Source organism: Pleurodeles waltl, chromosome 7 (genome assembly GCF_031143425.1).
Source record: "Pleurodeles waltl isolate 20211129_DDA chromosome 7, aPleWal1.hap1.20221129, whole genome shotgun sequence".
Classification (NCBI taxonomy): Eukaryota; Metazoa; Chordata; class Amphibia; order Caudata; family Salamandridae; genus Pleurodeles; species Pleurodeles waltl.
The window spans coordinates 496,835,040-496,856,143 of record NC_090446.1 but is presented as its reverse complement, the minus strand read 5'-3'; the positions used below and the strand labels follow the sequence as shown (position 1 = coordinate 496,856,143).

The 21,104-nt window shown below is 46.2% G+C and overlaps 1 protein-coding gene across 10 annotated transcripts in view; it reads right to left on the bottom strand.

The window, feature by feature from the left end:
• SETD1A (SET domain containing 1A, histone lysine methyltransferase) overlaps positions 1-21,104 on the bottom strand; it is a 905,198-nt gene that overhangs the window by 626,896 nt on the left and 257,198 nt on the right. For all 10 annotated transcript variants that reach the window (XM_069244167.1, XM_069244168.1, XM_069244163.1 and 7 more), the window contains one exon: positions 19,158-19,291. In XM_069244167.1, the coding sequence (XP_069100268.1) occupies positions 19,158-19,291 (134 nt within the window). The remainder of the gene's footprint in view (positions 1-19,157; positions 19,292-21,104) is intronic.

Here is a 21,104-nt window from a genome sequence, read left to right as displayed (position 1 = left end):
AGTGCCTGGGAGTTCGCGATGCGCCACTGGTTTGCAGCTTGTGCTGCGACTCTTTTACCAGCTGCATCGAACTTGCGGCTTTCTTTATCTGGGGGTGGTGCATCTCCAGATGTGTGAGAGTTGGCCCTTTTCCTAGCTGCTCCTACAACAACAGAGTCTGGTGGCAGCTGTGTAGTGATGAAAGCCGGGTCCGTAGGAGGCGGCTTATACTTCTTTTCCACCCTTGGTGTGATTGCCCTACTTTTGACCGGCTCCTTAAATATGTCTTTTGCGTGCCGGAGCATACCAGGGAGCATAGGCAGGCTTTGGTAGGAGCTGTGGGTGGAGGAGAGTGTGTTGAACAAGAAATCATCCTCGACCTGTTCTGAGTGGAGGCTTACGTTATGAAATTGTGCTGCTCTAGCCACCACCTGAGAGTACGCGGTGCTGTCTTCTGGTGGAGATGGCTTTGTAGGGTAGGCCTCCGGGCTGTTATCTGACACTGGGGCGTCGTATAGGTCCCATGCGTCCTGATCTTGGTCACCCTGGCTCATGGTGGTGTGAGCTGGGGAGTGAGATGGAGTTTGTGCTGGTGAAACGTTAATCACGGGCGGAGGAGAGGGTGGTGGTGTAATTCTTTTAACCACTTTTGGTTGTGGTGCTTGTTCCGTCTGGAACTCCAACCTTCTCTTTCTCCTAATGGGGGGAAGGGTGCTTATTTTTCCTGTCCCCTGCTGAATGAAGATACGCTTTTGCGTATGGTCCACATCAGTTGCTTGTAGCTCTTCCTCAAACCTATGCTTTTGCATTTGGGAGGTTAGCGAGTGCTCTTCTGTATAAGAGCCTGAAGCTGGGTCGCTTGCAGTTTGTTTCGGCGTCGAAACTTTGTCTGCGTGTTTTTTCGGCTCCGAGGTGACTTTTTTCCTTTTCGGGGCCGAAACCTCTCGGCGTCGATCTGTTTCGGTGCCGCTGTCTCGGCGTCGAGCCGTGTCCACACCGGCATCTCGGTGTCGAGGCTTGTCTCCAGCACTTTCTCGGTCCCGAGAAGGCTGCGTGCCGGTGTCTCGACCGGAGTCGGACGATCTCGGCACTGTTTTGGCCTTTTTCGGTGCCGACGGTCGGTCACCGAATTTATGGGTGGAGCCATGGTCTGGTGGCAGTGGCGTCCCCTGGGCCTTGTAAATGTTTCTTTGTGTGGTTTTCGACGTTTTACTCACGGTTTGTGTGTCGTCGAATCCTTCGGAGTCTGAGTCTTGGATCGAGAAGGTACCTTCTTCTTCCTGTTCCTCGAACTCCCGTTGGGCTGTCGGTGCGGACGCCATTTGAAGTCTTCTGGCTCGACGGTCTCGGAGTGTTTTTCGGGACCGGAACGCACGACAGGCCTCGCAGGTGTCTTCGCTGTGCTCAGGTGACAGGCACAGGTTGCAGACCAAGTGTTGGTCTGTGTAGGGGTATTTATTGTGGCATTTGGGGCAGAAACGAAACGGGGTCCGTTCCATCGGCGTTCTTCAGCACGCGGTCGGGCCGACCAGGCCCCCGACGGAGGATCGAAAAACTACCCCGAAGGGCACCGGAGCTCTTCGATCTTCGATGCGGTGTGAAATCTAAGTACGCCGATCCCGAACGCAACAATCCCGACGAAAATCTTCCGAAATTAGCTAATTTTCCGTTCCGAAACTCGGAGCGACAGGAACACGTCCGAACCCGATGGCGGAAAAAAAACAATCGAAGATGGAGTCGACGCCCATGCGCAATGGAGACAAAAGGAGGAGTCACTCGGTCCCGTGACTCGAAAGACTTCTTCGAAGAAAAACAACTTGTAACACTCCGGCCCAACACCAGATGGCGAGCTATTGCAGAACATGCGTATCTACAGCGACAGATGCCATCGAACATGCGGTTTTGAGCGTGAGCTGCTGGACAGGGGTAAGAATAAAAGGAAGGAAATCAAAGCAAGAAGCAGGTCGGCAGATTTAGCTGTACAATAGAATACAAATGTCTCACTTGGTAGAGGGACGTCTGGCTGCCAGAATCACATTCTGGACTTTCAGAGGAAGGTTGAAAGCTGTTAACTGTCACCGCTCAATCTCCACACAAGAAAAAGAAGAGTTGACAGGTTTGGGTGGAGGATACCTCCCCTGCGGCTGCAACAGAAGATCCTCCCGAAGGGGCAGCCCGATGGGAGGATCGACACTCATGTTCAGAAGCTTTGAATACCAGGCTGTCTGTGTCCAGGCCAGAGCCACAAGGATCACTTGAGCCCAGTCATTCCTGATCTTCTTGAGAAATCAGGGCAGGAGTGGTATAGGCGGAAAGGCGTACAGGAGGAGAGCTCCACTCCACAAAAAAGGGTCTCCGAACAAAAGCCGCCTTGGAAATTCCAGCATGCAAAACTAGTGACATTGTGCGTTATCTTCGAATGCGAACAGATCTAACCAAGGCTCTCCCCATTGCTTAAAAAAAGATCTTGTGCCACCTCCAGATGGAGACACCACTAGTGATCTGCTAGGCATCAGTGGCTGAGTTTGTCTGGTCTGGCGCTCAAAGAACCTGACAAGTGTTGAACCACCAAGGATATGTCCTGCTGTCCCAGCCATGTCCATAGATACAGTGCCTCTTGATTAAGGGTCCAAGACGCTACCCGGCCCCATTTGTTGCAGCACCACATAGTAGGTGTTGTCTGTGACGATCTGCACTGGCCTTCCTTTGATGGAGGGCAGGAAGGCTTTCAATGCCAGTCCAATCGCTCAGATCTCTAGCAAGATGATGTGGAGTCCGGATTCTGCTGGAGATCCGAGTCCACGGATCTCCAGCTCTCTCAGATCGCCACCTAATCCCAGGAGTAACGCATCAGTCACTGTGAGATCTGGTTGGGGAAGGGAGAGAGGCCTGCCTCTGACACAATCACGGTTTGTGAGCCACCACTGCAGATCTTGTGCAGTTCCCTCTGAGTTCTAGACCACGTCCGAGAGAATCCCCTGATGCTGCCCCCACTGGAACTTCAGGTCCAACTGCAGAGGCTGCATATGCCATCTAGAATGTGTCACAAGCAGGATGCAGCAAGCCATGAGGCCCAGCAACCTCAGAGTCATTCAAGGATAGAGGATGAAACATTTCTGTCAAAGCCTTAATATCCTGGGCTTGCTACTCTGGAGGATAAGCCCGAAACTGTACTGTGTCCAGAACATCTCAGACGAAAAGGAGCGTGTAGGAAGCTGGCTTGATGTGTGGTGGGTACCTAAGGTACTTACCCCTTATATCAGGTCCGGGTATCCCCTCTTAATGGCCTGTAGGCAGTGTCTAGAAGCCATGCTCTCTACAGGTAGCTGTGGATGAGAGCCAAGGTTTATCTAGAAGACATGCAAAGCTCATGCACTACCACTGTAGTCACACCGCAATTACATACATGAAAAAAAACACTCAGTTGTAAAAAAAATAAAAAAAAATAAAGGTACTTTATTTCTGGAACGAATCACCACAAAATACTAGAAGGGTAACCCACCATTAGGAGGTAAGTAATACACTAAATATATACACTAGTAATCAGAAACAGGCATAGAAAATGTTAGAAAATCGTGCAAATACTAATAACCATATACTAAAAAATTGAATGCGGACAAAGGAGCCCAACCTAGGTAAGTAGAATGTGTAGAGGGGAGCTGGGAGTAGTAGAAACCACAAAGGTATATAACACAGCACCCCCCAGCGACCAGGAATGCAGGAGTAAATCACTGGATTTTCCCCAAACCACCCAAAAGGAGGAAAAGAAAAAGAAGACACCCAGACAAGACTGCAAGAAAACCAGGGGTGGATTCCTGAAGAAAAAAGACCTACCTGTGGCGAGAGGGGACCAAGTCCAAGAGTCACAGTGGAGTCCAGGAGGAGTAGGAGCTACTACCCACCCAGCTGTACTTGCAGGAGTTGGTAGACGGTGATGAGAAACAGGTCAGCACTGCAGCCCTGGAGCCGGAGAAGAGTTCCCAATGGATGCAAATATGCCCCTCGCTTGAAGGAAGATTGCAGACAGGTGTCGGCGCAGGAATTCCACCAACAAGCCCTGGCAAAGGCAAACTTGCGGTTAGTGGAAAAGTAGTGCTGCCAGGGACCAGCAAGGCCCAGGACTCAACCCAGGAAGGGGACTCACAGGGGACCCTCAACGTCGCAGAGTCCACAGGAGCAGAGGCGGCACCCACAGGAGTCCCACAGGAAGGGGACACAGAAGTCGAAGGAGCCCATGCAACACTACAAACGAGGATCCCACACCGCCGGAGAACCAGGCAGTAGGTTAGGCTTTGCAGGATGGAGCGTGCTGGCGCCTGAATATCCCTTGGAGGAGATGTTAACAAGCCGTGACAGCTACAAGTGACAGGGTGCATGGGGGTACTCTTCTGCATGGGAAGGCAAAGGCCTACCTCCACCAAAGTTGGACAGCTGGCAGAGAGGACCAAGAGGACTACTCTGGACCACCACCGGTGATACAAGATGCACTCAGCTCAGGATGAGGGGAGATCCAGGCAGCCAGTCGTCGCTTCGCTTGCTGTAGGTGCCTGCGGTTGCAGTTGACTGACTCTTTCACTCCAAGAGATTCATTTGGGCAAGATGAAGAGTTGCAGTCTTCTAAGGATGCACAGCCAGGGAAATGTTGCAAAGCTAGCAGGAGGCATGGAAACAAAGTTGCAGAGGAGTCTTCTTCGTTGTAGCAACGTTGTCGGTTCCAGGCAGGTCCAGTTGCAGTTCCAGAAGTCGAAGTGGAGGTTGCATCTGCCTGGCCTGGCCACTCAGATGCTACCAGAGTTCCTTGTCAACCTTGGAAACAAGATGGCAGATCCCAGGGCCCCTCTGGAGGAGCTATGGGCACCACACACAGGTACCTGCACCCTGGTTACTGCTCGGATGCCCAGGAGGTAATCGTTACGTCCAGCTAGGGGCCCACAGGGTAAGCGCTAGCGCTCCCCTGGGGGCCTGGCACCCTCCTCCTCCCCTGGGCAGGGATGAAGGGGAATTACTTCCCCTTCCACTCAGTTCTCACCCCGCCGCACAGGAAGCTCAGCTTCCAACACCGATCAAAGGAGAAATGCTTTTGCATTTCTCCTCTGATCACTGGAGGGGCCAAGATAGGCATCTAAGGAAAGGAAAGGCCTTTCCTTTGATGTTTTTCTGAGCATTTCTGCTGCCCGATCGCAGAAATGCCCACTAGACACCAGTGAGTTTTTGTTGGAGGGGGGAGGGAGGGGGGGGAGACTGAATAAGGGGAGCGGCCCCTTGGGCAAGAGCTGCTCCCAGGGAGGCAATTTATTTTTAGGCCATTTCTGCCCTCTAATTCACATTCTAGTATGAGCACCCTGGAATTCAGAGATGTGCAAATAACCACTGCTTCTGAACACCTTATCTTGTGCCCATTTTGGAAATACAAAAGTTTTATTGATACCTATTTTTCACTCTATATTTCAGGAAAGGAAATGAACTGCTGTCTACCTGGTATACAATGAAAACCCACTGCAAGGTGCAGCTCATTTATTGGCTCTGGGTACCTAGGGCTCTTGATGAACCTACAAGCCCTATATATCCCCGCAAGCAGAAGAGTCCAGCAGATGTAACAATATATTGCTTTAAAAAAATCTGACATTGCAGGAAAAAGTTACAGAGTAAAACGTGGAGAAAAATGGCTGGTTTTTTTTTTCACCTCAATTTTTAATTTCAGCTGTTATTTTCTGTAGGAAACCCTTGTAGGGTCTACACAAATTACCCCTTGCTGAATTCAGAATTTTGTCCACTTTCAGAAATGTTCAGCATTGGTTTCACACCCATTTCTGTCAGTAACTGGAAGGCGGCTGAAAGCACAAAAAATAGTAAAAATGGGGTGTGTCCCAGTAAAATGCCAAAATTGTGTTGAAAAATTGGGTTTTCTGATTAAAGTCTGCCTGTTCCTGAAAGCTGGCGATTTTAGCACCGCAAACCCTTTGTAGATGCCATTTTCTAAGGAGGTTGTGGGGGGGAGGGGGCACAAGCCTTTTTTCTGCAGACCTTTTTTCCCCCATTTAAAAAAAAAAAAAAAAAAAAAATTTACGTCTTCGCTGTATTTTGGCTAATTTCTTGGTCTCCTTCAGGGGAACCCACAACGTCTGGGTACCTCTAGAATCCCTAGGATGTTGGAAATTTGGCGTGGGTAACTTATGTGGACAAAAAGTTATGAGGGCCTAAGCGCGAACTGTCCCAAATAGCCAAAAAAAAGTCCTGCCACCTGAGGGGAAAATGTCTGGCAGCGAAGGGGTTAAATACCAAATACATTTAACTTGAAATACCTGGGAACATATTGAACTAAATACAAGGGACTTATTTGTTTGTTAAAAATAACAGTTTTGGATTCTGCCAATTCAACTACGTTTAAAGGGGGAGCACAGGCACTTTATTACTGGTTAGCAGGGGAAAGGTGCACAGATTCAAAAACTAGTAAAAATATCAGGCCCAGAAAAAGGCGAAAAATCAGGGATAACCATGCAGAAAAGGAGACTTTCTCTTTCATCTGTTCCTGAAAAGCCTTTAGTACCAGGAAAACAGTTTTTAGTTCCAGCAAATGCATGTGTTTTACTGCTTCCCTTGGTACGCACAGACCCTGATGTTCAGAGTCTGTGCACACCAAGGATTCTGGTCCCGGGCCCCCATGTATGCTTTCTATCCTGTGTTGGATGCATCTATGGTGATAGTTAGTTGATGGTTTTAAAGGCCCAAATTCCACCATGCTACCTTCTTTTATACCTTCCGAGTAGCAACCACTAAATCCTCCGAACTTCCCCCTGCCTGTGACCACTGTCTCCGACGCTGTTTCATAACCATTCCTCAACTTGTCTCCCGTGGAGTATGGAATGTGGAATAAAGGGATGAAAAAGGCAATCATAGCCATCTATTTCTCAGCTGTCATAAGCGGTGTAGACTGCCCCTTTTGGTATAAACAAGTTTGCTCTGAGAGGATCTTTTTTTGTTGTGAAGAATGCTTTTGTATCCTCGGAATTGGGTCCTACTGCTAGAAATGCCTTTTCCTTCTCCAGTAACAGGGAAGACTTTGAGCTCAATGAAAACACCAGTAGGTCTAGGCTACGTATGATAGTATGTATGCTCCTTTGGCACGGTCTCAGTAAGTTGACCTTTACCAGCTAGTCTAGCTAGGGGGTATACATGTATCCTTTGCACTTCCTTAAGTGTGCCGCTACAACAGTGAAACATTTTATAAAGATGCTCTCTTTACCCTAAATGGAAGTACAATGAACTGATAGTGTACCTGATTCAAGCTGAATTGAAGGAATTTCTTGTGCCTGCTGTTTACCTGCACATGTCAACAGGCATCCTCAAGTTATATGATCACCATGTACCTTCTGCAGCCACAGACTGACCGCCTGAAGTGTCATCTTTTTGGACTTCTAAGTCTTTATGTATTTAAGAAACAGACATCCCAAATTGGCCAGAATGTTTGGTATGGTTTTGGTAGAAAAAAGCAGACAGATCCCTTTGTTGGTCTCTCTCCTCTGTATTTCGTCTCTCGCTTGGTTTTGTAGGGGTTCCTCAAACTCCTGCTGCAAGTGATTTTGTTCCTTCTTGGTACAAGTTCCCTTTCTTGGCTTCACAGCTGGGGGTTTTCCTAGCAGTTCGATAACATAGTACGGGTAGACAATGTGCAGTATCAGTTTGTCAAATGTGATGGAGCTCCACTACAGGAGGAACCTTCCTATTCTGCTTGCCAGTGTTAAATGGTGGGGTTTCCTCCTGGGAGACATTTAAGTGACCCCAATCCTCATGGCAATTGGCCCTTTCCCAGCCCCTGCCTTGAAAGGGCTGGCAGAACTGACACTGTGTAGTTGTTTGTTGTGGCACTGTTTGTTCCACGAACTGCTTTCCCTATGCAGAGATTCCAAACACCCCCCCTTTCTAAAGTCCTCCTCATTGTAGCAGATCCCCTTCTCAAAAAGTGACAAAACAGCAGTCATCCCATTGCCTTCACCATGGCTTTGTTAATTTTTTTGACATCTGTTGGGAGTCATCCACTACTACACCTAACAGATGTTCTCCCCTTATCTCCTGAGGGTAGTGCTCATTTACAGTTGACTGGTTACTGTGTCCACAGCATTCGGGTGTTGGAAATACTCTTGCCCTCTAGGATGATGATATCTGCCCTCTTTTTATATTTCTATCTCCTCCGAATGTTAATAACCTTTTGATTAAGGAGTGCATTGAAGTTGGCGTATTTCCATTTGGTGGCAGCTGTTGTTTCCAACTTGCGTACCATCATCTCCACTCACTTGCTTTCTTTCCCTGGGAGGGTTCCTCGAAGCCAGGGCATTGGCTCTTTTCCTGGCTGTAGCCACTATTACTGAGTCCACCATGCATCGCCCATCAATTATAAAGGTCTATGGAGGAATGCTTGTACTATTTCTCCACTCTTGAAGTTACTGCTTTATATGAGAGTGGTTCCTTAAAAGCCTCCTTACCTAGTGGTCTAGAATACTTAGGATAATTGGAAGGAATTTGATCCTTTGCTGCGATATTAAGATTATTTTCTGAATTAAAAGTTTCTGACTGACTATTTTATAGCTGAACCCCGTATGTGTCTGCAACTCTCTTCACTAGATAAGTGTTCATTGTGATGGCCTGGTGGTCCCTGACAGCACTTTCAAGTTCTCGAAAAGGGTCTTGTCCATACATCTCTTTGTCCCACGGAAGAGGACTTATCTGGGAGCTCATCTTGGTGTTCATGTGCAGTTCACAGTTTTAATCCTACTTGCACCTTCACATTCATCAAAATTACTCCTTTGGGAGGATCCCCACTATTTCAATTTTCAGCTGTCACTTCTACCTTTTTGATCTTGAGCACTTTTTTTTCTCTCCAGAATTGTGGGTGGGTGTAGTCATCCTTTACGGAGTCCATCCCACAATGTCGATCATTTTTCAGCACTGAATTGGTGTCTAGGGCCATATACCAGCAACGTCTTTCAACCAGGACCAATGGGGATCTTTTTATTATGAACTCCCTTCACTTGTCAAGGGTTTCAGCGTAAAGGAGGTTTTCAGGTTTCTCAAGTATGATTGTTTCATCTCTAGCCTGCTAGGTCTTTAAGGTTTAGATGGGTATGCCCTATATTCTCCGTCTTTCTGCACCTCTTCATTAGCCCTTTCGTTTTGGGAGTGAACAACACACTCAACGTCAGAACCCACCCCTTGCACCACATCAATTTCTTTAATGGTTCGTCATTATCACTGAACAGATCAAGGTCCGGACGGGAGACTTACTATTTGTGCTTGTAAGGAAATGCCTCCTTGGCATGGTTGCCCCCTGACTTTTTGCCTTTGCTGATGCTATGTTTACAATTGAAAGTGTGCTGAGGCCTGCTAACCAGGCCCCAGCACCAGTGTTCTTTCCCTAACCTGTACTGTTGTATCCACAATTGGCAGACCCTGGCATCCAGATAAGTCCCTTGTAACTGGTACTTCTAGTACCAAGGGCCCTGATGCCAAGGAAGGTCTCTAAGGGCTGCAGCATGTCTTATGCCACCCTGGAGACCTCTCACTCAGCACAGACACACTGCTTGCCAGCTTGTGTGTGCTAGTGAGGACAAAACGAGTAAGTCGACATGGCACTCCCCTCAGGGTGCCATGCCAGCCTCTCACTGCCTATGCAGTATAGGTAAGACACCCCTCTAGCAGGCCTTACAGCCCTAAGGCAGGGTGCACTATACCATAGGTGAGGGTACCAGTGCATGAGCATGGTACCCCTACAGTGTCTAAACAAAACCTTAGACATTGTAAGTGCAGGGTAGCCATAAGAGTATATGGTCTGGGAGTCTGTCAAACACGAACTCCACAGCACCATAATGGCTACACTGAAAACTGGGAAGTTTGGTATCAAACTTCTCAGCACAATAAATGCACACTGATGCCAGTGTACATTTTATTGTAAAATACACCACAGAGGGCACCTTAGAGGTGCCCCCTGAAACTTAACCGACTGTCTGTGTAGGCTGACTAGTTCCAGCAGCCTGCCACACCAGAGACATGTTGCTGGCCCCATGGGGAGAGTGCCTTTGTCACTCTGAGGCCCGTAACAAAGCCTGCACTGGGTGGAGATGCTAACACCTCCCCCAGGCAGGAGCTGTGACACCTGGCGGTGAGCCTCAAAGGCTCACTCCTTTGTCACAGCCCAGCAGGGCACTCCAGCTTAGTGGAGTTGCCCGCCCCCTCCGGCCACGGCCCCCACTTTTGGCGGCAAGGCTGGAGGGAACAAAGAAAGCAACAAGGAGGAGTCACTGGCCAGTCAGGACAGCCCCTAAGGTGTCCTGAGCTGAGGTGACTCTGACTTTTAGAAATCCTCCATCTTGCAGATGGAGGATTCCCCCAATAGGGTTAGGATTGTGACCCCCTCCCCTTGGGAGGAGGCACAAAGAGGGTGTACCCACCCTCAGGGCTAGTAGCCATTGGCTACTAACCCCCCAGACCTAAACACGCCCTTAAATTTAGTATTTAAGGGCTACCCTGAACCCTAGAAAATTAGATTCCTGCAACTACAAGAAGAAGGACTGCCCAGCTGAAAACCCCTGCAGCGGAAGACCAGAAGACGACAACTGCCTTGGCTCCAGAAACTCACCGGCCTGTCTCCTGCCTTCCAAAGATCCTGCTCCAGCGACGCCTTCCAAAGGGACCAGCGACCTCGACATCCTCTGAGGACTGCCCCTGCTTCGAAAAGACAAGAAACTCCCGAGGACAGCGGACCTGCTCCAAGAAAAGCTGCAACTTTGTTTCCAGCAGCTTTAAAGAACCCTGCAAGCTCCCCGCAAGAAGCGTGAGACTTGCAACACTGCACCCGGCGACCCCGACTCGGCTGGTGGAGATCCGACACCTCAGGAGGGACCCCAGGACTACTCTGATACTGTGAGTACCAAAACCTGTCCCCCCTGAGCCCCCACAGCGCCGCCTGCAGAGGGAATCCCGAGGCTTCCCCTGACCGCGACTCTCTGAACCTAAAGTCCCGACGCCTGGGAGAGACCCTGCACCTGCAGCCCCCAGGACCTGAAGGACCGGACTTTCACTGGAGAAGTGACCCCCCAGGAGTCCCTCTCCCTTGCCCAAGTGGAGGTTTCCCCGAGGAACCCCCCCCTTGCCTGCCTGCAGCGCTGAAGAGATCCCGAGATCTCTCATAGACTAACATTGCGAACCCGACGCTTGCTTCTACACGGCACCCGGCCGCCCCCGCGCTGCTGAGGGTGAAATTTCTGTGTGGGCTTGTGTCCCCCCCGGTGCCCTACAAAACCCCCCTGGTCTGCCCTCCGAAGACGCGGGTACTTACCTGCAAGCAGACCGGAACCGGGGCACCCCCTTCTCTCTATTCTAGCCTATGTGTTTTGGGCACCACTTTGAACTCTGCACCTGACCGGCCCTGAGCTGCTGGTGTGGTGACTTTGGGGTTGCTCTGAACCCCCAACGGTGGGCTACCTTGGACCAAGAACTAAGCCCTGTAAGTGTCTTACTTACCTGGTTAACCTAACAAATACTTACCTCCCCTAGGAACTGTGAAAATTGCACTAAGTGTCCACTTTTAAAACAGCTATTTGTGAATAACTTGAAAAGTATACATGCAATTTTGATGATTTGAAGTTCCTAAAGTACTTACCTGCAATACCTTTCGAATGAGATATTACATGTAGAATTTGAACCTGTGGTTCTTAAAATAAACTAAGAAAAGATATTTTTCTATACAAAAACCTATTGGCTGGATTTGTCTCTGAGTGTGTGTACCTCATTTATTGTCTATGTGTATGTACAACAAATGCTTAACACTACTCCTTGGATAAGCCTACTGCTCGACCACACTACCACAAAATAGAGCATTAGTATTATCTCTTTTTGCCACTATCTTACCTCTAAGGGGAACCCTTGGACTCTGTGCATACTATTCCTTACTTTGAAATAGTGCATACAGAGCCAACTTCCTACAGTGCTGCATCTGCATTGTGATATAGTGCGACCACCTCTGCTTTCCCCTGGTCCAGAGACACTCTTCAGTTGGAATTAGGTGCATTCCCCACAGTCTTCTGCCGTGTAGTTTCTGCGCAGTCAGAGGTTGCAGACTTTGTGGCTGCCCTTTTGTGCACATTTACAGTGGTACTTGAGACAGGTAAAGCATGTGCTTTACATTTTCCTTGATTTTCTAGTTTCCTAGTTGGACATTCACCCTCGTGGTCTGTTCCCAGAGCAGTGCACATACTTTATGGTGATATCCAGTGGTTATCCATTTTTTTTTACGGTCCTTTCCTGGTTTGTGTTTTTGCACCCAACCACATAATTGCAGAATATGTACATCATGTGAATCCTGAAAAGATTTTCTTTGCAAAAACTTGCATATGCAAAACTATTCCAAATCCCTTTTCCTATCCAACATAAAAGCATTTTCTTTAAGGCTGAATTTTTTTTTGAAAAAAAAAAAAACTGCATAGGTAGTATGACTCAGCCAAGTAAGCTGGGATTCAGTTAATCTTTCTGCACTCGTATGTGAGGCTATCGAAACACTTGGCTTCGCCAAATGTTGCCATGTCCTAGCTAGTCACTTCAGTAGGAGCAGACTGTCTTTTTGTGGAGTGTTTTGCGTTTTTTACCCCTGAGAGAAAAAAAAAGTCTTCCTTTTTATGTAATTTCACAAATGTAGGAGACAAAAGCCAACGAGGAATCCCCTTTACCTGTGCATCCAGTATCTAATTACTATCGGAGACAGAACAGTGTCAGTGGTGTCTGTAGATGCTAAGGAGAATGATCAAAAATCGTGTGGAAATACAGCAGAGGGGCAAAAGTGCTCTAGACCTTATCTGACAACACTGTTGCACCTTCAAGTGGTGATGTTGACGATAAGGAAGCTAGTCTTCAACTCAGCATTCTCCTAGTCGCCTACAGAGGCTTCTAGTAAATGTTTGATAGGGTTCTGCAAGAGTAAGGGGGAATCACAAGTGATTAGTTTATTTTTTAAGACTGACCCATTGGTGGACAACATAAAAAATGAATTTCAAGTGTTTGAAGACTAAGGTACTTACCTTCAGTAACACTGGTGGATAATCTAATTGCAGATTCCTCACCTTTAGAATATTCTGCAGGTGCCAAACGGGATCTTCATTGTAGTGCTCCTGTGCACTGATTGGGGGCACATGAGGCTTCACACTGACTGTTTCCCTCTAAAAGTGACTAAGGAGAGCCGCCCAGAGGTATCACACCTGCACACCGATATTAGTTTCTTTCTAACTCTTTCTGCGCCCTGGAGTGGAGCACAAGACAATTGGAGTTACCAGTGTTCATATCATTACTTTGGTACCTTTTGTGGTGGGTGGGGGAGAAGGGGAGGCACCTGAGCTTGTCACACAACGGGGAGGTGGGAGAGCAGTGACCAATCTGCAGTTTGACAGAGAACCCACCAGAAACAACGTTACAGAAGGTAATTAACTTGTTCTTCTGAAGGATATTTCTGACTGTAAATTCTTCACCTTCAGACTAGATACTATAACAGTAGCTCCCACGATGGAGGGTCGGTGGAGTGGGTTCAGACCAAAAAAGTACAGCAGGAACAAAGAGCGAAATTCCCTTCGAGTCAGATACAGTGGTCAAGGAAGTAGTGCTTGATGAATGTGTGCAATGATGTGCACATCACGGCTTGACAGATGTCCAGTAGAAGAACTCCTTGTGCCATTGCAGTGTTCGCTGCCTTGGACCTGGTAGAATGAAACCTCAGTCCTTCTGGAGTCTGCTTCTTGGCTAGTGACAGGGTGCTTTTCTACAGCACCTTATCCTTCTTGGCCCAGAGAACCATGTGAAGAGCTGATCTTCCACCTGATGGCATTTGGTGCAACCGATGTGAGAGCTTATAGCTGTTTTGAGGTCCAGCCGATGGAGTCTCTCAGAGATGAGGGGGGCCAAAGAAGGATGGGGAGGGTGATGCATTGCACAACATGAAAAGGCATCAGTACATTATGCAAAAAGGCTACCCTGGTCCTAAGCACCTAAGGGTGGCATGGGACAGCTTCACAGACACAGCATGGAGCACATTCACGTAATGAGCTGAAGTAATCACAGTGAAGAAGATGGATCTGAGAGCTCATTACTGCAACAAGCAGCTTTGAATTGGCTTGAAGGAGGTACACATGAGGACGTCAGGATTAAATGAAGATGCCCGTGTGGGATCACAAATGCTCTAGAAGGTGATATGTGTAAAATCTTTAATAAACCACAGATGATTTAAACAAGGATGACTGGCCTGGCCCAGCAAACGCAAAAATTATGAAAGGGTTGACAAATAACCTTCCGGCACAATGCAAGACCCTGAATAGCCAAAGATAAAACAAACACACAAAAAAAACATTCCACAGTTTGGTTTGTAAAGGGTATATGCTACGGAGATCCTACATTTGTCCCAGCGCCTTGTGTAAATAAGATTTTGTAGAGAGGCATCTGGCTGCAAAGATCGCATCAACAACCTAAAAGAGGTAGATCAAATGTAGTTAACTTCTGATGGTCAGACTCAGCGAATGGGAGAGCAGATTGCACATGTTTAATACACAATTCTGCCCTGATGCTGTAACAAAAGATCCTTCAGAAGCAATTATCTGATTGAGGACAGATGCTCATGCCCAGAAAGTTCTGGGTACCACACTCTTCTGGCTCAATATGAAGTCACTAGGTTGAGTAAGGCTAGCAGTTCATGATCATCCTTAGAAATGTGGGCAGAAGGGACAGTGGAAAAAAGGCATACAGGTGTCCAGTGCTCCAACCCAGCCTTAAAGCATCTCCTACAGAGAGCACTCTTGGAAATTCTAAATGTTTTGACAGTGAGTGTTCTTGATGTTGGTGAAAAGATCCAGCCAGGATTCTCCACAGAGTTGAAAGAGGCCCTGCTCCAACTCTGGGTGCAATCATCACTAGATATCCGCCAGGCACCACAAAAGCAGGGCAGTGAAGAATCAATCACCATGGTCAGCTCCGAGTGGAGATGGAAGAGAGGTCTGCTTCTCGTCAAGGTGCAGTTGAGCAGCATGCACTGCAGCAGTCTCCTCCAAAACCTGGATGATATACAGAAAATTCCCTTGGTGTTGGGCCCACAGACTTCAGAAGCCAAAAGTAGAGACCAACATATGGCCAGCAGACTAAGTAGGCTCAAAGCTGCTTTAAAAAAGATCTAGGACCAAGATTGAAACATCATAGTCTGAATGTCCTGGACTCATGACAGAAATGCACAGTGTCCAGAACAGCTACTATAAATAGAAAGAGAACCCCAACAATGTCAGGAAGCTCACTGTCATCTGAACATAGTCTACAAATGACTGTGGCAAGCCCACCTTAAACAGTCATCAAGGTAAGGGAAAACCGATATCCCTGACATTCGAAAATAGGCAGTGACCACTGCCAGCACTTTTGTGAACAATGAGGGGAGCGGATATGGCCAAAGGGGGTACACAGCAAATTAAAAATGCTCCTTGCTGACCTTGAACTGGGACTGCAGGAGGGGCACATAAAAGTATGCATCCTGAAGGTCTAAAGTAACATCCAAGCGTCCACATTTAAAGCAGACAGAACTTGTTTCAGGACGAGCATTCTGAATTAGTCCTTCCATAGGAAGAAGTTGAGAAGTCAAAGCCCTGAAACAGAACGAAGATCTTGGTCATTGTTCAGCACTAAGGAACAGAGGCATTAACATCCATTTCCTATTTCCTAAGCCAGCACTCTCGCTACAGCTCCCTTCATCAAAACCACCTGTACTTCTTGCAGCTAAATGGAAAGGTGTTCTCCCAAAAGCTGCTCTGATGTGGGAGGAAGATGTGGCCAGTCAGAAAAGAATGGCAGATGTAGCCAATTGAACAATCTACATAACACACCAGTTGACGTATTTATACCATCCATGGAGAAAATTACTGTGCCTGTCTTGTGGCACTAAAGAAAAAACTAAAACGGCTTGGATGGGCATTCTGTTGCGGGGGGATGGGGCCGCTCACTGTCTCAGAGGGACTGGATGATGTCAACTGGATCTACTGGCACAAAAAGAATGGGTCTGTTGCAGGGGCAGTGGGCCTTAGCGCTGCATGTATGCAAAACCCCTGGAAAGACCTCAAAAAGGGCAAAACTGATGAGGATACTGACTCACAGGGCCCAAGAAACGCACTGTGGCACTGTTCCCTTTGAAGCGCACCACTGCAAAATCGGCCTACTTTCCCAACAGGTGAGTCCCATCAAAAGACATATCCATATGTGATAGCTGAATATCACACAAGAAACCTACAGATTTTATTGATGTCTAGCACCTCAGCACAATGCTCGCCCTGACTGCTATGACTACACAACCACAACAGTCCAATCCTGTTGCAATGACATTTTGCTGCATTCTGAATAGTTTGTGCCAGATTGAAATGGAATTTCTCCAGACTGCCAGCAAAATCTCAGACCACATCCCAAACGCTTGGGAATACCTACACAGCTGGCACTGACTGACCGAAGGGCTAAGCTGGCCAGTAGTTTCACAAATGCCTTGATTCTTTTAAACTGTGTCTAAGCAGGTTTGTAACAAATTATTTGGGATTAATTTTGCTGGTACATGTCTTTACTACCAGGCTCTCAGGTGCAGGATGCTGTGTCAGGACAGCAGGGGTACCTGAAGCAGGCATATGGTGTTGGGCTAGCTGTCTATGCACATGTGGGCAAGGGCATGGCTTAACTCGGGTATCCATGAGTGTGTCAGTCAGGGCTTTGGAGACTGGCAATAAGAGTTCAGACAAAGCCTGCCAGAATGCAAAACATCTGTGAAGACAATGTTTTTTGCCTCAATAGTAGTTAACAGTTAAGAGTAGGAATCCAGCTGAGCATCTGATGACCATAGCAAATAAGGCTGTCTCTTCTGTCGAAAGACTAGGGGGAGATCCCAACCCAGGATGAGGGGAAGTGTTGAATCCATTGCCCTCTTGTTGGCCCAAGTAGAAATTGTCATTATATTTTGATGATAATTTATCCCCATTGTTGCCAAAAGTGATTGATGTTGGAAAGCTATTGAAGAGCTGGAGAGCAGCTGCTAGGTAAAGTCAATGTTTCGCCAAAGTCTGAATGGGTCTGGGCACTTCGGAACTTTCCCGGGAGGCAGCCTTGGTTGAGACTAATTCTGTTCAAGGTCAGACAAGACAACAGGAATGACATCTGCTGGCAGTGATGAGGCCAGAGTCGACATGGCAAGAAGTAACACGGTTCTTGGCACTCGGACTGAAGTCTGTTCAGAAGTCAGAGCTGAACTCAAAATGGGTTCCGGAGGCACAGACTGCGTAGAAGAAGGGTTCACCAGCAGGAACCCAACTGGAGGCCTTGGTGGATCAATATGATCAGAAGGTTCACCAGAGGGAGCCAGATGGGTGCCAAAGATTCACAACGTAACTCCTCTGAAAGCCTTAGTCTGTTGCAACATCGCCAGCGAACCCGGGAATTCAGGGTGCATCAGGAATAGCTGTGGAATCAACTCCTTAGCAGAGGAGTGAGAGGCACCTTGACATCCTCAACTTCTCAGAAAGAAATATGTCAAGACTGGGATGATTCTTGCTTGCGCTTCTTAAGCTTCCTCATTAATTATGGCTTACCAGAAGACTTGGACTGCAATGATGACCTGTCCTGGAAACAGCCCCTCGAGCAGGAGTGTGTCTCCACCTTCAACTTAGAGCGTGAACAAGACTGGCACAATTTCTTTAGGTGTTCGGTAATGTAAAGCTGGGCCTCAGGACCCTGGATTGCCTTTTGGAAGCATAAAAGCACACTTCTTGCACAACCTGGAGCAGAAGACCGAAGCCAAAACATGAAAGATACACCTCTTAGGGGATCAGCCACAGATTGTGTTTGTGAAAGTCCCTACAAGGTTTAAACTATGTACTTTTAAGAGGAGACATGTTCTCTTGCTCATTGGAAAATATGAATTTTGAGAAAAAAACCTGTCCACTGATAAGAAAAAGTTGGGGGTTAGCTGTGCATCCACCTCCTAATGCACAAGAAAGGAATTGGTGTCAGTGGACAGGTGTTGCCTTCACATGTGGTTTTGACATCACTTCTGGATGAAGAACAAGACAGACGTGGAGGCACACAATGCCACCTGCAGGCGCATAGGGCTAGGGGGTAAAGGTCTTCCTGATCCAGTCTGGTGTCTTGGGATAGTCACAAGGTGAAGGATTTAAAGTGAGAAGTATCCATACCATCAGAAACCAGATATTACCCATAAACCCATGGAGGTTAATTCTACACTCCTCAGTCCACCACCTCCCCCCACTTTTAAACTTTTTTTTTTTAACTGAAGTAGATATGAGGTTTTTGTGGGGGAAGTGGATATAGTAGAGATAAAAAGCTCTCAACAGACAGACCATGGGTCATAAAATAAAATGGTGACACTGAACAAGTTGCAACATTAGATAAATGTCTCAGTACATTGTTGCAATATATTACTGACGATTCCCCGTTTTATTTTTTCACTTCTATCACATTTCTGTCGTAGTTTTCGTGCAAATGTGCTTTAGTCTGATTTGGTCTCCTAGTTGTCTACAAAAGCTAATAAAAGCTGGGTTGACGTTCTTTGGCTATTTATTCTTTTTTTTTAATCAAACTAATTATATTTTGGAAACTACATACTTTGAAATAAACTGTCTCCTTGCAGGTATACATTACATTGGACAGTTTATCAATTAAAAGAGAAGTCCAATTGGGGATAATAAATTCCAGGTCGGAGGTCAGGTAATAACTGAATCTAGGAAAGATCCAAACGCTAAAGAAACTAAGGTTAATGTATTGAGAAAGTTTAATTTTCCTTTCCTGGTAGAATGAGATCCCCCATATGAGCCAATGATCACTTGTTCAATCTTTCTAAAAATGGAATGTGTGCCAACAAGGCAAACCACTTTAACATCAAAATCTTGTTCAGGTCATGCCTGGAAACATTATCAGAAATGAAAATGTTAGACAATTCAAACTACAGTGATGAAGCTCCGAAAGAAAAATCTGTCACACTGTTGAATTCTTTGCCCAGCAAATTGTCCCACATTAACACTAAAAATCAAGAGCTAAAGTAGTAAATAACAGTGGCTAAAACTACAAAAGGTTTAAACTCCACTTGTAGCCCTATCTGGGTACACGTGGTGGGGCTCCCTTACCACTTCAACTTGAGGCGGGGGTGGAGGAGGAGGTGGCTGATGCTTCTCGCTACCAGGCTTCAGGCCAGTGGGAACAGTTTGGGGGGTGTAGGAGCCATTAACAATCAAATCATACAATTTCTTTCTATGCTGCCCTGTGAAAGAGGAAATGAAATACAGTTAATGTTAGCAGCCAACATTTTAAAACTGAATTATGAAATATTTAGAAAACACCTTATGAAATACACAACTGCTCTTGTGATTCTTTGAAGCTTTTAACATGTGTGGCAGGATTGGTGGCGTTAAATTCATTGTAGGATAATACCCCACTGGTAAGGCATTCACTTTGACATGGTTTCAGTGTTGCAACTGTACCATTATCACATAGCTAGTTATTTTACAAACTCACTCAAGAGGCTATCTTAATTTTGTCCCTGTGGTGCTTGATCACTACTGACAATGTACTGATGAGATGTCTAATACAGAAGAATGCATCACACATGGACAGTAGATTCTCACTACACCTTTAGGGTTCAACATTTGGTAAAACAGATCAGTGACAGATGCAATTGTAAACAAAAAGCTAATAACTGACATCCTCAAACTGTACTTTGTTATGCTACTGGTGAGCATCGGAGATGTCCCAAGATTTCCAAAAGCTAACCACTGAGCATGGAGATCCCCCTCATGCCTGGGTAGTGACGGAAACTTAAATAGCTATGGTGCTCCTAGATAATTAAGGTTTCAAAGGTACTGATTCCAATACTGGACCGGTTGCTATTTGGCAGTGATTATGTTTCAATTAGACCTCCTATACATCTGCAAGTAAACAGCACCAAAGTAAATGAAGGAATAGCCTTTTCTTACATCAGGCTCCAATTTGCCTCAAGCCAAAATTGCACTAGCAGTCCTTTCAGGCCATTTGATAATCTTTTTTGAATAATGACTCCAGCTTGAGAACGGCTGAGGCCCAAACTCAATTCCTCTCACTTGACAGATAAGGGGTGTTTCTTGCTCCTTTATTTTTTCTCTTGAGAATTTTGAAGAGCAGATTAAGGAAATAATTGCACTCATAAACAGATGAGTATGGTATAGTTTGGGAACAATTAAAATTATTCTTGCAAGGTATATCTGTTTCGACAAGAGGAAGAGAATTGAGACGGAAAACAAAGAATTTCTGATTTTTATACATCAGCTACACCTTACACAGTGAAAGCATGCAACAGAACCCGCGACAGAACGATGTATTATGCACTTAAATGCACCTAATAAGCACAGAAGTAGTAAAAGGAGACAAAGGTACTGAATAATCATACGTTTAATTAAAAGATTTTTGTAGAAGACAACTCCCATGGGAAGATCACAGAAAAGCAGAGGTGCAAACAAATGGGCATGCAATTGTTGACATGTCAAAGGGAAATGGCCCTGGTTGAGTTTAGTAGGGGCACTTAACAGCATAACTTTCTCCCAGTTTTATTTGCAGTTTTTATTTAGTATTTGGCTGCATATATTATTAAGGGTTTCAAGGTAGTGTTAGTATTCCAGGAATGTCTTAGGAAAGTGACTGACGTCTGAAAAACAGACTAAAACTGATAATAACTAGGTTGTAAGACGTTCTTAGTGAATTCTCTTATTTCTGAATAAAAGATCAATATGTAAAACAAATATATGACTATCATTAAAATAGCATTGCTTTGGCAGATTATTGTGCATTATACTGTGTGGATTATGCCACCTTTTGGGGTTTTGGGAGGGGGGGGATTAAGGGTGATTCTGATGTTCAGTAATATACCCTCACACAACGACGAGTCAAATATTTAACAAATAGAAGTACCTCAGGTTTTTCTCGAGGATGATTTAATTAAGAGATTAAATGAATTAGTGACTTATTTTGAAGCACCCTGTGTGGATCAAATAAAACAGTGCTGTGTTAGTGGAGATGGTTGGGCATTCCCCAATTCTAAAAAT